The 17851-nt window shown below is 42.3% G+C and overlaps 1 protein-coding gene and 1 gene segment (V, D, J or C); both read left to right on the plus strand.

Annotated features, from left to right (window-relative positions):
• The window catches only part of LOC132781523 (immunoglobulin lambda-1 light chain-like), a 224553-nt gene extending 224004 nt beyond the window's left edge, over window positions 1-549 (plus strand). For all 4 annotated transcript variants that reach the window (XM_067473143.1, XM_067473142.1, XM_067473140.1 and 1 more), the window contains exon 4: window positions 12-549. In XM_067473143.1, coding sequence (XP_067329244.1) covers window positions 12-331 — 320 coding nt within the window. In that variant the 3' untranslated portion in view covers window positions 332-549. The remainder of the gene's footprint in view (window positions 1-11) is intronic.
• A 2341-nt stretch (window positions 550-2890) lies between these two features.
• Window positions 2891-6078, plus strand: LOC132781503 (Ig lambda-1 chain C region-like). The segment is given in 2 exon segments: window positions 2891-2975; window positions 5535-6078. Coding segments are annotated over 2 exon segments (405 nt in total).
• The last annotated feature ends 11773 nt before the right edge of the window (window positions 6079-17851 follow it).

Below are 17851 nucleotides of genomic sequence, written 5' to 3' on the forward strand. Positions count from 1 at the left end.
ATTTCTTCCAGGCCAGCCAGCTGTCCCTCCTTCGGTGTCTCTCTTCCCTCCATCCCAGGAAGAGCTCCAGAGCAAGAACAAAGCCACCTTGGCCTGTCTGATGGATGGCTTTCACCCAGGTGTTGTCCAGGTTGAGTGGCTGGGTGATGGCCGCACCATCTCTACTGGTGTGGAGACCACCAAGCCTGTCAAACAGGGTGACAAGTATATCGCCAGCAGTTACCTGACTCTCAATCGTTCTGAATGGGAAGCCAATGAGAGTTACACCTGCAAGGTGACCCATGAAAGCAAGACCATTGAGAAGGTGGTCAGCCGGTCGGCATGTTCTTAAATGGTGGATTACTCAGTGGTGGCCCTTAGATCTCCATCTCCTATGAAGAATTTCTTCCTCCATTGGACCAAGTTATTCTCTAATTCCTACCTAATTCTAGCTTCATTGATAAAGGCTGGTCTTAGTCCACCATAGTTCTATACCCCACACCTTCCCCTTGCTTGTACTTCCTGGAACCAACTTTGTATGTTTAGCTCATTAATAAAATTTGATATATGTCATTGGTTGTTTGTTTTTAAGTAGGTTATTAAGAAACTTAGACCATCGAGAGAGTACTCTTGGATCAGGCCAGAGGCTTGTTTTAGTCTAACATTCTGTTTTCAGCAATAGCTAACGAAGTCTAATGCAACAACAGTCAAGACTGGGCTGATCCAAGTTATGCTGTTGCCTGAGACAAATGAGAAAAGAATGCCTCCTTTTCTCTAAAATAATGGGATATAATGACCTCAGATTCAGACCATTTGGACATATGATGAAAAAGAACCCTATAACCACCTGTTCCCTCATATATATATACACACACAAACATAATTGCAAAGAAATAACTACTGGCTTTCTGATATTTTCTAACCCTCCAATTCAAACCCCTGACTGATGGGAGGGAAACAAAAAAAAGGGAAGGAAGGGCCATCCATGGTTGCTAGATGACCCAGCATGAACCCCTGATGTCTTCTTCAAATACAGGGTTATGAGCATGCAATTATTATAAAATGCCCTCAGATGACAAAGAAACAAACAAATGAACCAGTACATTCCAACCACTGGTCCAATTGCTACTCCTAGAAACTTCCTAGAGAGACAACTCCTACTTCTGGGAGGTAAGAGGTTGATGATAAACAGTAATTTGGTCAATATAGGGGGATCAAGTGTCGCAAAAACAGCCAAGGGGACACATGTAAGCCTAGGATCCTATTCTGCTAACAGCCAAGTTTCATGAGAAGATAGATCCCCATATGAACATGCCAGTTGTGAATCCACATCTTCATAGCCATTAATAGCAGCTATTGCTGAACTCTGAAAGTGGTCCCTACACAGATATCAGTAATATTTCTTTCAATGTACAATATATAGACTTAATATCATTAATTCATTCATTAACAAGATATAACAATAATCTCACCATTCAAAACCCATCACAATAATTTTCCAAAAGTCTAAGGCCATCTGCACAACCTGTGGCTCCCCAGGTGTTTCAGACTTAAAATCCCAGAAGCCCTAGCCACTGAACAAACTGGCTAGGGCTTCTGGGAGTTGGGAGTTTTAACAACTGGAGGGCCACAGGTTGTGCTGGTCTGGTCTAAGGGAATATGAAAGGTTTTCTTTGCTGTTGGAAGGTAAGCAAGGGAGAGAGTTCCAAAGTCTGAGGGAGACTATGAAGAAGGCCTTCTTCCTTGTTCCCTCTAAACAAACTTGAGAAGGTGGTGGGACAGAGAGAAACACCTCTCCCGATGATATTACAGCTCAGAGAAGTTCAGAAAAGGAGGCACAGTCCTTCGAATAGCCTGGACTAAAGTTTTTACTTTGGCCAACCTGAGCTGCATATGAGGGAATCAGAGCACTGTGGTCAACTTCCACTGAGTCTACTAAGGAAGCAGTCATATTATTGGACTACAAGAACCATGATAGGGTCAAACTCCACTTCAAAAATGTCCAAGTCTTATGTAATATCAAGGAAAATGTTTTTGATTGCCCTTTGGATAAACCACAACACAATGAAGCAAAGTAAAATGTTCTATGCTCTACAGATTAGCATATAATTTTTTTTCAGTGAAACCATATTTCTCTGTCCAAGCTCTATTGTAAACAAAATTCATTGGTAGGTTTTCACACCAAAATATCAAAATCATTTTCAATCCAGGTTGAATATACTGTTCAGGCAAGCCATCCGTTAACTAAGGGGGTTCATTTTTACACACAACACAATAATCCAATGCATTGAGGTTATATGAATCTGAACACAGAAAGATCTGCAGAGTGCCATGTAAACCTCTTTCAAAAACTACGTTCCACCTTAGCCAGATTGTGAAAAACATGAGCACCAGGTCTACAGTTCTCCTCAGTGTCTCCAGAAATAACGAACAAAAGGCATCCTTTTTTAACAGGTGCCCTCCACCCAAGTAGTAAGCATCATCCATGGAACCACTTGAAGGATCTGAGATGTTCATGGAACCCCTTCAAGGATCGGAGATGTTCACAGAACCCCTTGAAGGATCTGAGATGTTGAGGGAACCCCTTGAAGGATCATATATATTCATGGAACACCTTGAAGGATCTGAGATGTTCATGGAACTCCTGAAGGATCTGAGAAATTCATAGAACTTTCTGAAGGATCAAAATGTTCATGAATGACCAACAGGACTTCATTTTCCAGATCCAGAATTTAACCAAAGCAGACCATGATTTCCTCCAAAACACATCGTTCACTCCAGATTCTGTGGAAAAGGGACGTTTTTCATCCCAACTAAACCCAAGTGTTTGCGAGCTACTGTCCATCTATTCCCTTATGGGATAAATGTTAGTGGTCTCCAAGTATCTCAGGTTGGTATCCATGACCTATCTATGCCAAGGAGGGTTGGGAGGTTTTTGTCCTGCAATGTGTCACTGTGGTACGTCTTTGGAGGTGGAACCCATTTGACCGTCACTGGTAAGTCACCAAATTCATCATATTCTTGTCTTTCTGTGTAAAAAATATTGTAACATTTCCATCTTTTTTGCCTTTTTATTTCCTCCTGGCTTTGTGTCAACTTCAGGGATCCCATGATGACACCTTAAAGAATAAGGCAAATTATTTGATATAAAGTGCCACCGGCTGCAACTGATTTTATCACATGCCCCTTTGATATGCCATGATTTTAATTGTTCTTTTTCTTGACCTAACTGAGGTTCATGTGATGTTGTTCAACATGCTATCTAACCATTTAATTCATAGAGGCAAAATATTGCAAGAACAACAGTTTGTGTCACAGTATTTCCAGGTGGCCAACTTGAATGAATATATGATTATTGAGATGTTCATGATCCAGTTGTCATATCTCTGAGATAGAATAACTGGACTGTGTCCATTTGTTTGATACATATTTGAGAAAGTGTGAATCTGAAGCAAGGAGCTCTTGATCCACTTGAATGATGAAAAATAGCAGATGTATTTAAAATAGGCAATGAACAAAATTGTACATGAAAGTCAACAAAGTCTTATATGTGTCCAAGTTGGAGCATTGTCCTATCAAACTCCAAAACTCAGTGCCTAAATGGGTCAAACCAGACCTTTGACATAACAAAGTAATTGAACATTACACAATAATGGCACTATGCTCCCATTTGACTTGCCACGGTTCCATTCTGGGATTTGAAGTTGGAGGAGGGATACATAGAGAGCTCTAGTGCTTCCCCTGACTATAGAAGCCCAGGATTCCATAAGAAGTTACCATGGCAGTAAAAGTGGGGTCATAGTGCTGCAATTGTGGTGTGAAAAGTCCCCTATTTCTTGACCTGATGCTTTTCCCCACATCTTTTAATTGCAACCAAGACCAAATGGGCTCTTATTTTTTATATCCTATTGTATTGCCCAGTAATAAATATACTCCAGCTTGCCTAGTAATACATGTACTCCTATATTGTCTATTTTAGTTCTAGACAAAGCCTCAGTCTATTTGGTTACAGTAGCATAAATCAATTCTAGATTGCAATCTTACTCTAGGTTCATCTCCATTGTGTAATCTATGCAATTTGACACCACTTGAATTGCCAGGGCTCCACTGCCAGGGCTTCACCTTCACTGTCCAAGAGTGTTTGTGCCTTACTACCTTACAAAACCTCCAAGCAGGCCCGTAGCCAGGATTTCGTTTCGGGGGGGGGGGGGGGGCTGATTTTTTTTCAGGGGGGGTTTCGGGGGGGCTGAGTTTCGAGGGGGGGCTGAGTCTGAGTGAAAGAGGGTCTAGCCTAGCAAACCTTTTGTATCATTACCACAATATCCCCATGCATATGTGATATATTGAGTATGGTGATCAGATCATGATATGAATGAACATAACAGTTTAAATAATGCACCAGTAAGGCCTTTTCGCGAACCACCATGAGAACCCCCCGAGCGCCCCCCCCCCCCCGCTACATGCCTGCCTCCAAGTGTTTGAAGAACGGTTATGATTCCCAAGTCCTTCATATTTTCGTATTCATAGCCTGCTGCTGGGGATGATGACAGTGCTCTGCTGCTGGGCTTATCACGGGTTTTCTATTCTGCTTGTTCTCAAGGGACAATCTCCCTATCTTCTGTTGTTGTGTGCCTTCAAGTCATTTCTAGCATACAGCTACCCTATGGAGAGCCTAGTATGGAGGTTTCTTCACCAGAGCAATTTGTCATTGCCTTCCCGTGTGGCCTGGCCAAGAGATATGGCCTAACCAAGATCATGCAGTGGACTTCCTTGCCAGAATCCCCCAGCTGGCATGAGGAGTTTTGTTCCAAAAGCATCTCCCCCAATCTCAGCATTGGTTATTTAGGGTTCTTCCATGAAGAGCTTAGAGAGGATATCACTCTAGTAGATGAAAAATACATGTCTTGGAAGAGACCGAATAGGGAATCTTTTGAGCCATGATAATTTCTGAATGCTGAGATGGATACAAATGATGCATTTGCTTAATTAGAAAATTCAAAATGGGTACTATCTCTTAACAATGCTGTTTCTGCCCTTTGCTGACCAGAAACCTATAGTTGAGCATTTTCCTGCATTTATGGGAAACGAAGTTAGTCATTCAACTCCACTGATATGAAGATTCTTGCACGATGAGTGTGTATTTAGCCACACACACACATTGCAGACTTGCTACTAATCTACTACTGTGATGACTGGAGTTCTCTTTCAGTTCAGAGCATCCCCTGAATGATGATGACTTGGTACAAAAGGCAAACTTACATGGGCACCCTATTTTGACATTCTAATATTCTGAAACAGTTTATAATCATCAATAGAGGATATGTTCTTCTGGTGGGAAACCAGGATAGGATTCCAATTATTGTATGAACTCTACCATTATACTTTTATGGCCATCCTTTTATTATGAGATGGGACCAGAGTTTGTCATGCTTAGAGCAGACTCCATGAAATCTAAAACACTTCAATTATGTTTGATAAGTTAAATCCATTTCACTTGGACCACTCCTTGAATCTCCTGCAAATTCTGATAACCAATGTTCCTTCTTGACTTCCAGGTCAACCAGCTGTCCCTCCTTCGGTGTCTCTCTTCCCTCCATCCCAGGAAGAGCTCAAGAGCAAGAACAAAGCCACCTTGGCCTGTCTGATGGATGGCTTTCACCCGGGTGTTGTCCAGGTTGAATGGCTGGGTGATGGCCGCACCATCTCTTCTGGTGTGGAGACCACCAAGCCTGTCAAACAGGGTGACAAGTATATTGCCAGCAGCTACCTGACTCTCAGTCGGTCTGAATGGGAAGCTAATGAGAGCTACACCTGCAAGGTGACCCATGAAAGCAAGACCATTGAGAAGGTGGTCAGCCGATCAGCATGTTCCTAAATGATGAATGTCCCATTGGTGGCTTCCATGTGTCCATCTACCACCAAAGGGCCAGCTACCTTTTCTGATTACTACTTAATGTCAGCTTAATTGATAAAGCTTCACATTTTCTCCTATGTCAATTCCACTTTCTCTCCTGTCAGCATGCCTCTACCCCCAAGAAATCCATGTCTATCTGTCTTTCTTATGATAGCACATTAATAAAAGTTGTTACATTTCATTGATTTTATTTTATTAGCATTTATTTTTTGACCAAAAGTGTTGTTGTCCTCAATAAAACAAAGTGTATTCCTTACTCTATATCCCCCTATTTTAAGGGTAGAGGGAGGAGAGGAGGGGAGAAAAACTGGCAGGGAGGAATCCGTGTTCTCAACACTCCTCCCTGAGGGTTCTTGCAAACTCCAAAATTATAGTGCTATGATTCCACTTTAACTGCCATGTTTGCGTCCTATGGAATTTTGGGGGTTTTTTAGCTACGTGAAACACTGAAGCTCTCTAGCTGAGAATCTGAGATGCCTCCTCCTAAAACAATGAAGTCTAGGATTCCATAGGGCATTGTCATGGGACTTAAAGTGGGATTGTACAGACATAATCATGAAATATGAACATACCCTCAATAAAAACAATGCCCTCATCATGGTTATATCGTTTTGGGATCTCTCTATTAGAATATTCAAATGAAAGCCCCCTCATCATATCAAGAGAAGAGATTCCACCTAAATACTGGGATGAACTTTTTTAACCTTAAAAGGGTGCGATAGAATGCCTTAGAAGGTGGTGGTCTCTCCATCTTTGGAGTTCTTGCTTCAAATTGTCATCTTTCAGGACTGCTACAGTTCTATATACCTACATGGCAATAGGTTGGAACCAATAGCCCTTGTGGTTCCCCTAGCACTCAGACTCTATATCTGATTTTTCAGTAGATCATCCTCCAGAAATTGAACAGACAATGTAATCAATAATTAAATTATGGGTTGCATGTATCTGACTTATCTGAAAAGAAAAGTATATAAAGTTCCAAATTCTATGGTTGCTCTTGCCTAATATAGATCTATTGAATCATTGGTGGTGAATCACACACAATCAGTTCTAAAAAAAACCACACGATAGAATCAGCCTAAGTGTCTCATCACACTAGAGCATGGATCCACTTTAAATCTGATTGCTGCCTCCTGTGGAATTCTGGGGTTTGTAGTTTAGTGAGGCCCAGGACCTCTCTGGCTGAGCATTTTAAAGGCCCCTCCCCTAGACTACAAGCCCCAGAATTCTGCAGGAGGCAGCAACCTGATTTAAAGTGGATCCATGCTCTAGTGAAGTGGTTCTCAACCTGTGGGTCCCCAGATGTTTTGGCCTTCAGCTTCCAGAAATCTTAACAGCTAGTAAACTGGCTGGGATTTCTGGGAGTTGTAGGCCAAAACACCTCAGGACCCACAGGTTGAGAACCACCACTCTAGGGTGATGAGGTCCTAAGTTGGAAATGAGTTGAAGGCACACAACAACAAGTCGCCATGGCTGATGTATAATATCCAGTTCAATCAGAAAGTATTGCTAATGTTGGCTGTGAATTGGATCCCATCCTAGAGCACACCTACAGCCTCATCAGATGAGCAAAATTGTACAGTGCTCCCTCTTCACTTGGTCACAGAGCCTGCTGGCTCCCATCCCATGATGTAGATCTACTTTCGGTGGGGCTCTATGGTGTAAGTGAAAGGGAGCATTGTAAGCGGCCACCGCAGCAATACAGAAGGCTTCCATGTTGCATAGGCAACAAGCTGAAGAAGAAAAAGATCCAGGGGGGACCATGAAAGGAGGCTGTTGTAGGTGGCCAGCATCTGTGTGTGGTGGGGGAGGGGGGCAGAACAGAGAAATATTAGCCCAGTGTATCACTGTCTTGATGCAGATGGCAGGCTATTTTGAAAAGGAAACATCATAAGCTTTGTTGTTTTTGTTCAATTCACCAAGACAACATAGCCAAAGCTCCCAGCTCACTTCCACTGTGGATGACAATGATATTGTCACTCACGGTTCACAGGTAAAAACAGAGCTGAGTTTGAGGGGAGTATCTCACGCAGTTCAAGTCAAGATCAATACCCAACGCTTAACTGGCAAACAAGATGGAAGGAACGTGAGGTTTTTCCAAAAAAGCCCTGGATTAGATGAAAGCAAAACCGACAGGTTCATCCACCCCTAATAGGAGGCATGCTTGTAACACCTGGTCCTGGCTGCAATGATTATTGTGTGAGTGTTCTCACAAGTCCCAAGGGTTGACTTGCTAAGGCACCCTCCTGGGCCACATGGTCATGGTGTGTGCAACCAAAAAGACAAACTATATTTCTTGTACAAAAATAGACATGGCTGTGATCCTATATCAGGAGAGGTGGCGATGAACTTTGAAGCCAGGTAGATTCGGAACAGAAGGAAATCCAAAGTGCCGGACAGTGGGACATTGATCAATGATGCTTCCCACAGTGGGTGCAATACAAGAAGCAATTATGACAGAACCCCACCATCATCCCTACCGCTGCTTGTCACTGTGCCCTGCTGCCAAAAGGGAGCTGAATGGGTCATCTATAAGTGCCCCATACTCCAGCTCCTTCGAAATCCTTCTGTTGGGCTTTGCCTAGCTGCAGACATGAATTTTGGGCAGCACTTTTGGTCGTCGTAATAGTGCAATGACAGTAAAGAAGGATCCCGAGAGTCAGAATATCATATGTCCAACTTAGAGTCAAGGGGGCTGGCCCTCGTTTACTGTACAGAAAGCACTTTCCCATTGAAAAACGGGTTCCTAACAGTTGGAAAACCCTATAGGATAGAATAATCAAACAGGGAGACAAATTTCCCTGTTATTCAAATGTTCCAAAGAGTTTCTGAGAATTTACCCCACACATTTGTTTTTTGCACAAAAAACCCCATATTTTCTGTGCTGAAAATTCTTTCTCCATGTTGCCAGCCCATTTTGTTGATATTATTGTTTTGTAATTGTATTAATTTACTACTCTATTTTGGTGTTTTGCTGTCCTTCATGATTGGTTTTAATTCCTTATAGTGTTTAAACGTAGAGTGTGCAAACAGGCAGACAAGATCCCCCCCCCCCTTTTCAATAAACAACTGAACCATTTCACTACAGTGCTGCGCAATAGCTCAAAATAGACTTCCCGACAGGCAAAGTGTGCAAATTGGCCACCAAAGCCCCAACAATATCTGCCACAGTGTTGTGCATGGGGACTCTATGCTTTGATCAGTCCGCTCCCTTAGTCCAGAACCCAGCAACCACGGCTCTTACAGCAGTGACATTTCAGAAGTTTTTCACTGATAAAATCACCATGCTTCGGCAGGAACTGCCCCCTACAGTCGATACCTTGAGTGAGCTCAAGACTTTGTTGCTGTTTAGTGGGCCTATCTTTGACCGATTTACTCCGCTTGACAGGGAAGATGTCGCCAGAATCTTGGCTGCTGCAAAACCAACCACCTGTTCCCTTGATCCGTGCCCCTCTTGGCTGGTTAAGAGCTGCCTGGAAGGTCTACTCAATCCGTTGAGTAATATAATCAATGGCTCTCTTGAACAGGGGGTCTTGAACAGGGGTCTTCCCGGACAACCTAAAAGAGGCAAGGGTTCATCCCTTGCTAAAGAAGCTTAGCTTGGATCCCATGACCCTTACCAATTATCGTCCTGTCTCTAACCTTCCATTCTTAGGCAAGATGATAGAGCAGGCTGTACTGGGACAATTGCAACAGTTTTTGGATGACACAGCTGGCCTGGACCTTTTCCAGTCAGGTTTTCGCCCTGGCCATGGGACGGAGACAGTCCTGGTTGCCATTACAGATGAACTTCGTGGCCAGTCTGATAGCGGCGGATCAGAGTTACTGGTACTTCTCGACCTTACTGCAGCGTTTGACACCGTTGACTACGATCTAATGATTCACTGTCTTGCCATGTCCGGAGTTCGCGGTCAGGCCCTCAATTGGTTCGACTCATTTCTCCGAAACCGGAGCCAATGCGTGGAGTATATGGATCAAGTCTCTGAAAGATCTCCCCTCCTATGTGGGCTACCCCAAGGTGCAATTCTCTCCCCCCTTCTCTTCAACATCTATGTTAGACCCCTTTCTAGTTTGGCTCGGAGTTTCGGCCTAGACTGCTATCAATATGTGGACGACACCCAACTCCTTCTGCGTTTGGAGCCTGGAGCAATGTCAATACCAGACAATTTCACCTTGTGTCTGGAGGCTCTGTTGAACTGGCTACGTGCTAGTAGACTAAAGGTGAACCCAGCGAAGACTGAGCTTCTCTGGCATGGCCACTCAATTGGTCTGACCCATTTGCTACCCACCTTCGATGGTGCTGCCCTATCTCCTTCGCCTACCGTTAAGAGCTTGGGTGTTGTTTTGGATTCACAGCTGACAATAGAAGCTCAGGTCGCTGCTGCCAGCAAACAGGCCTTTTTCCATCTACGACAAGCGAGGCAATTGGCACCCTACCTATCTGATGAGGCTCTGGCAACAGTCATCCATGCCACGGTCACGTCTAGGCTGGACTATTGCAATGCCCTGTATGTTGGCCTTCCAATGTCTACGACTCGAAAGCTCCACATTGTTCAGAATGCGGCAGCCAGGCTACTCACAAGAACACCCATGAAATGCCATATAACACCAGTGTTGCGGCATTTGCATTGACTTCCAACTGATTACCGTGGTCTATATAAGATGTTAGTTCTGACCTTTAAAATTCTTTACGGCCAGGGTCCATCGTATCTTAGGGACTGTCTCTCATTCTCCCAACATCGGAGGTCGCAACGACAATCCCAACATGGCTTACTTTATATACCGGGTCCTAGAGAAATGCACTTGGAAAGGACCAGATGCAGAGCTTTTTCAATTTCTGCCCCTGCCTTGTGGAATTCCTTGCCGCCCTATATGAGAGCCATTCGTGAGTTAGGGCCTTTTACCCTAGCACTTAAGACCTGGCTTTTTACTAGAACTTTTGATCTATGTTAATTTTATCAATATCTGTATGTATGTATTTTTATCCTTTACAATTTAGCTTGTAAATTGCCTAGAGCATCTTGGATGGAGGGCGATTAATAAGTAATTAAATGATGATGATGATGATGATGATGAAAATGTATATATTTTCACTGGGATTGGGGGCATAGGGCCCCCATGAAAGTTGGAAAACATGAATAAAATGCTATTTTCCATTGTGTTTATTGTTTTTTGTTGTATTTCTATCCCACTTTTCTCAAGCCCGAAGGCGACTCAAGGCGACTCACAAATTGACAGCAATTCGATGCCATAACAATCAACAATATACAATTAAAACATTTAAAACAACATTATAAAATCCATTCAGATATCTATAGAACACATCCAGGAATGTATAGATCCTCCAGCTCAAATATGTGGTCAATTTACACTGAAAGCGGCACATGGCGGACCTCAACACTCCTACAGCGATTAGAATCAAATCCGTGAATAATCAGTTTTGCAAAAGTTAAACCCACAAAGTCAGTTGTTTGCTAGAGAAAAAAAAAACATTGGAATCAAAGCTTACTCCAGAGATGGCAAAATACCAAGGATTGGGAAGGGTTTCCATGGGAACTCAAATTGGCTCAGATTTTTATTCGCAACCATCCTTGACATTGTGAGCAGACTTCATTAAAAGAATACCCAACTATAAATCAATAGGTTCATCATGTCTTGGAGGTGGAAGGAAAAGAAAAATAGCATGTAGTCCCCTTGTCTTGTTAATCTTAAGGGGAGGAAAGGTATTTGCCACATAATGGGCCTTCAAGAGGAGCCAAGCCGTTCTAATAACACTTCTTTAAAAGTTAACACAAAGGACTAGCTTCAAATAAAAAATATATGGAACAGCAAAATAAGCCAATGGATGGAATTTTTATTGGTTAGTTCCAATTCAAGGAGACCCATAGAACCATTTGTTGACTAGTGAGTCAACAAGTAGCTCCGTGGATTTAATAATCTAGTTGAGAGTAATGATAGGATTTAAGTCATTGTATTCCTTCTATCAAACTTAGCTTAACCATGCTCCAATGGATTCAAATAACAAGAAATGAGATTCCACCTAAATATTGGGAAGAATTCTTTGGTGGTAAGAGGCATTCTACAGTGGATGAGACTATCTCAGAGGACTTTTTCTGGAGGCTGGAGTCTCTTAGCCTTCTAGGATTCTTCCGCCTCTTCTCTGAGATGGACCTTTGCACCCTTCTGTGCTTACTAATACAGTACAGCCCTCGTATCCACAGGACTGGCATTTACAGTTTCATTTATCCACATCCAAAAATAAATGTCCTTTGTAGGCAATGTCTAGGTCAATGTCTTGGTGCTCCAGGTATTTGGGACTCCAACTCCCAGAAGTCCTGGCTAGCTTATCCAATGGTCAGGAATTCTCAGAGCTGAAGTCCAAAACACATGGGCACTGGTCTAGGCCCTCCAGCACAACTCTATGGATTATCAAGCCAGATGTCTGTCATTTCAATAGAATTTGTTATTTGGTGCATCTACGTGAAGTTTGGGAACATATTCCCCATGGCTACAGGGGTCGTATTTCCATTTCTTGATGACACCACTCAAAAGTATAGTTCTTGGCACTACTGAACACTGGGCTTAATCCATAATAATGTATCAAACAATGCATCACCTACAAAGGGAAGGAAGATAGTGCCACGTCGACACCCCACCTGGGTTTCAGAGCAGTTGGGCTTGTGATGGGGGAAACTCCCAGAGACTAAAATTACTCCTTTTCTCTTATGAATGGCCAATCAGAAAGTAGAATAGATGGGACAAACATCTTCCAAAAAAGGAAGTGAAACTGTGCTTAAGGGACCACTGACTCATGAAAGAGAGAAGACAAAAACGGAGCAAACAGTGCTAGAAATTTTTTTAAAAAATTCTAAACTATCTATGGCCTGAAATGGCAAGCCTTGCATGTTGGGAATGGATTCTTTTCTTTCACCTAGTTTTCTGAAAATATGAATACACATAATCGTAAAGATGAATCTCCTATGTATTGTATGTCAATTTCCACACACTTCCAACCTCAGAAAGCCCCAGAATAGGATCACTGTAGGGTCTCCACAAGTCAGAAGCGACTGGAGGCACACAGCAATAATAACACTATATAACACATTTTTTGTTCCTGGATTATCAGTGTCATTTCCTAATTGGTGCTATCATTAAAAAATCCAAAAAGTTTATTAAATTGCAAAAACGTTGTTTTTGCGGGACATCCTGCAGCACATTTTGCTCTAGTTCTTACGTGAATATCTCATTGAGTCTCATTCAATCCAACATAGTTTGTGGCAGCCACAAAAATGAAGTTTCTGGAGTATAAAAACTACTTTCAAAGTAAGTACCACACAATTAAGCAGGAAATAACACTTCCAAACCTGGAACAGAAAATTGTTCAAATTTTGTTATATAGTGTAATGGGAGGTCCGTCACTGTCTCTTTCTTGTTTTGTCTTCAACAAAACAAGAATAAGAAGCTCGTGAGACAGACAATTGAAACGATAATGGAAGGAACCCAAGGGTCATCCAGGAACCCAAGGGTCATCCAGTCCAACCCCATTCTGTCATGCAGGAATACACAACTCTGGTTCGGTCAAGACATGACCATTAACTTCTGTTGAAAGACCTCCAAAGTGGGAGAGTCCACCACACTCTGAGGCAGTCTATTCCACCATCAAACTGCTTTTCCTGCCAGAAAGGTCTTCACTTAGTTTAGGTGGAATCCCCCTTCTTGCAATTTGAATGCCTAGGTTCATGTTCTAGAAAACAACCTCACATTATCTACCAGCACTTTTATCATCTGGGTAGAAATTCCATCGAACCCAAGGGTTGGCAATGGTGAATGGTGAAATTGAGAGATCTTTGGTCTACAATTTCCACCATTCCTAGCCAGAATAGACAATAGTGGAAAATTTGGGGAGTTTGAGTCTAAAAGCATCTGGAAGGTCACATTTGCCCACACCTGATTGAACCAGTTTTCTGATCTATCTCAACACTGCGTAGTGATATGCTTCTAGGATGTCTACAAGCAACCCCTGTGAAAATGATGACCAGAGCCACTTTCAGATGTTCTCAGAAAATTAGCTCTTCATGAGGTACATTTCAGATGGCTGATGCTGGGGCTGAGTGGTGGCATTCTCCCTATCCTTCTTCCCCAGTCTCTTCACATCTCCTTGTTGGTTTGGTGACAGAGCTGTATGTGCCACATGGCCTGTCCTGGACCCTCCAAAAGCTAGACTGCTACCCTCAAGTCTGGTGCCCTCAAGTCTGTATAAACTCATGTATAAGTTTGTGAATTGGAGTAAAATGGTCTTTCTCAGAATCTCTAGAGCCTCCAGTGCAGACGTTTTCCATGGACTTGTGCTGGAGCACCTAGAGACTCCTTAAAGAGATGCTCTCTCATATTAAAAAAAACCCAATGGTTATTTTATTTGTGGTTTTCCTGTGTTCGTGGGGTCCTGTTCCCCTAATCCCAGTGAATGTTGGGGTGCTGACTGTTCTTGGTACTGGAAGGCTGTAACAAATAATTAAATAATAATAGCCAAATAATAATTAAACAATAAATAAATGAATAAATAAATAAATAATGCTTGGAGGCTTTCATAAATAAAATCATAAAATAAATAAATACATTGGGATATGCAAGCCATAAATTGAATAGTTTATGTTTTGGATTGATGACTAACCTTCCTTTCAAGCTTCACAAAGTTCAGCGCAAATGCCTCTTTCAGTGAAAAATACATTTGCATATCTGTATCAAAATTAGAACATGCAAGCTTGACACCTGAGGAGCCGAAAGGCACAGCTGCCTGAAACCATGCAAGAAAGAGCAAAGCAAAGAAAGAAAGAAAGAAAGAAAGAAAGAAAGAAAGAAAATCTTTGAGAAGTGATGAAATGTTGTATTTATAACTTCGGAATGAAATTGAGTTATTGAAAACCATATTTTCAAGAAAATTCAAAAAGAAACATGTTGATCTTTTCAAGAAAACAAGCATACCACTTTATGGACTCAATCGAGCCATACTGATGAGATCCACTGAATCAATTGGGTTTAGTTATAGCAGTGGTTCTCAACTTGTGGGTCCCCAGGTGTTTTGGCCTAGAACTCCCAGAAATCCCAGCCAGTTTACCAGCTGTTAGGATTTCTGGGAGTTGAAGGCCAAAAACATCTGGGGACCCCAGGTTGAGAACCACTGAGTTATAGAATAACACACCATACAACAAAAATAGTGCGTTATTCACACTATGGAATGTATGCTGTTTGATACAACTTGAACTGCCACAATCCCTAACAGTGGGTATGGAACCCTGGGAGCTGTAATTTGACTGGGTCTGTCACCTGGTCTGCAAACTACAACTCCCAGGATTTCATAGCATTGAACCATGGCATTGAACCATGGCATTGAACCATGACATTGATCCATGGCATCGAACCATGACATTGAACCATGCCATTAAACCATGGCATTGAAACATGTTGTCCATTGCATTCATTTGAACCATGTGTCTCTTGGAGCTGAGACTAACCAACAGAACATTGACCTATGTGTGAGGATAAATAGAAATGAAGCTATCTTTTAAAATTCTTCCTCTACCCTTTGCTGTCCTACAGCATGCCAGCCACTACAGTAAATGTGCGCAGGAGGTGTATTGCCACCTTTAAAATGTTCATCCAGGTCTTTCCACCTCAGGACTTAAAAATTATTCCCTGGTATCTATGGGACTAGCATATGTGGTTCCATTTATCCACATCTGACAAAATATGTCCTCTTTAGGCATTGTCTAGATCAGTGGTTCCCAACCTTTGATCCTTCAGGTGTTTTGGACTTTGGCTCCCACAATCCCCAACAGCTGGTAAGATGGCTTGGATTTCTGGGAATTAAAGTCCAAAACACCTGTAGGACCTCATGGTTCATGCTCTCAAATAGATTACTACAACAAGCTCTACATGGGGTTGCCTTTGAAGACTGTTTGGAAGCTCCAAGTAGTCCAATGAACGGCAGCCAGGCTGCACACCGGAGCAGCATACAGAGAGAGGACATTTCTCCTGTTACATCAGCTCCACTGGCTGCTGGTTTGCTACCAGCCACAATTTGTAGTGCTGGCGTTAGCCTATAAAGCTCTAAACAGCTCTGGTCCAACTTACCTATCTGAATGGTTCTCTGTCTATGAACCAGCTACAGTTAAGACCTGCAGGGGAGGCCCTACTCTCGGCCCCACCCCCATCACAAGCAAGACTGGTGGGGACAAGAGACAGGGCCATCTCAGTGGTGGCCCCTCAGCTGTGGAACTCCCTCCCTAGCGATATCAGGTTGGCCTCCTCTCTCCTGGTTTTCAAGAAAAGACTGAAAACCTGTTTATGGGATCAGACATTTGGATAGACAATGGATAGTGCAATATAGAACTAGCATAACGGTAGCAACATGAATGTCGACCTATGGATCTGGATTTGGGAACACGGTTTTAATGGTTTTATGGTGTTTATATGTTTTGGTGGTATCTGTTTATATGATGTATTGTATTTTATTTGATTGTACATGTGGCATTTAATATTGCCATGTTGTAAGCTGCTCTGAGTCCCCCTTCAGGTGAGAGAGAACGGGATATAAATATATTAAATAAATAAATAAATAAATAAATAGGAACAAACATTGGGAACCACTGGTCTAGATCCTCCAATGTGACTATGGTCACACTGGAGGCCAGAAGTCCTTCATTTGAATAGGGTTCACTATTATCCATGGTTTCATGTATCCACGTGAAATCCAGGAATGTATCCCTTGTGGATGTGGGGGTCATGCTGTATGTGACTTTGGGATTATGGAGTGGTGGGGAAGGTTGGGTGCATCCCCTTGAATGTGTTAAGCCATCATGACATAAGACCTGTGCAACAGGATCAAGTTGGAAAGGATCTCACAGACTACCTACTCCAATGCTTCCTAATCTTTGGTTCTCCAGATGTTTAGGACCCAATTTCCATAGTTCCTGACTCTTGCTGTTTGAACTCCAAAACATCTGGAGGGCCAAAGAGTGAGATGCGCAGATCTAAACAAAGAGATGGGCTACTAGAGTTGCCCTCATAGCTGAACACCCAATCTCTATTTGGATGCCTCAAATAAAGGACAGTCCATCACTTTCCAACCAGTCTGTTCTTCTGTTGAACATTTTAGGGCCCTTCCACACAGCCATATAACTCAGAATATCAAGGCAGATAATCACAATATCTGCTTTGAAGTGGGTTCTCTGAGTCCACACTGCAATATAATCCAGTTCAATGTGGATTTTATATAACTGTGTGGAAGAGGCCTCGGTCACCAGTAAGTCCAAGTACTGGCTCAAGTCCTGCCTTTGAAGCATCTGTTCGGTAGCCAAATATCGAAAGTGGCATTTACCTTAAGCATCTCTTCTCCAAACCAAGCATATCTTCAGGGATTACCACTATAGTAGAAGGGTGACAATGCTGGAGGGCCAAAAAAACACAATTTTTGTCACTAGTAATATGTCAGGGTGAGGTTCCACCACTCCTGGTTGTCTCTGTGGGCAAGGGGACATATCACCAGAGAACTTTTCACTGTTTTGGGCTTGAAACATAGGCTGGATCTACACTACTGCATAATCCAGTTTCTAAATCCAGATTATTTGCTTTGAACTGGATTATATGAGTCTACATTGCCATATAATCCACTTCAAAATATTATCTGGATTCAGAAACTGGACCATATAGTATTGTAGATGGGACCATACTCACACTTAGATTGATCTAACTTTCATGGATTTTGACGAATGTCCTCAAAGCATGACTAGGTCTGTTTCCAACATATTGGGATATGCTAAAACCTAATAACACAGTGTCACCATAAACATTAGGTCATGAAGGAACAAATATATAACATCAGTTATCCAGCTCTAGTTCAATATTTTTGAAATGCCAATAAATGAAGCATCACTTTCAGTCTTCTGTTGAGATCGGTGT

Source organism: Anolis sagrei, chromosome X, assembly GCF_037176765.1.
Source record: "Anolis sagrei isolate rAnoSag1 chromosome X, rAnoSag1.mat, whole genome shotgun sequence".
NCBI classification, from domain to species: Eukaryota; Metazoa; Chordata; class Lepidosauria; order Squamata; family Dactyloidae; genus Anolis; species Anolis sagrei.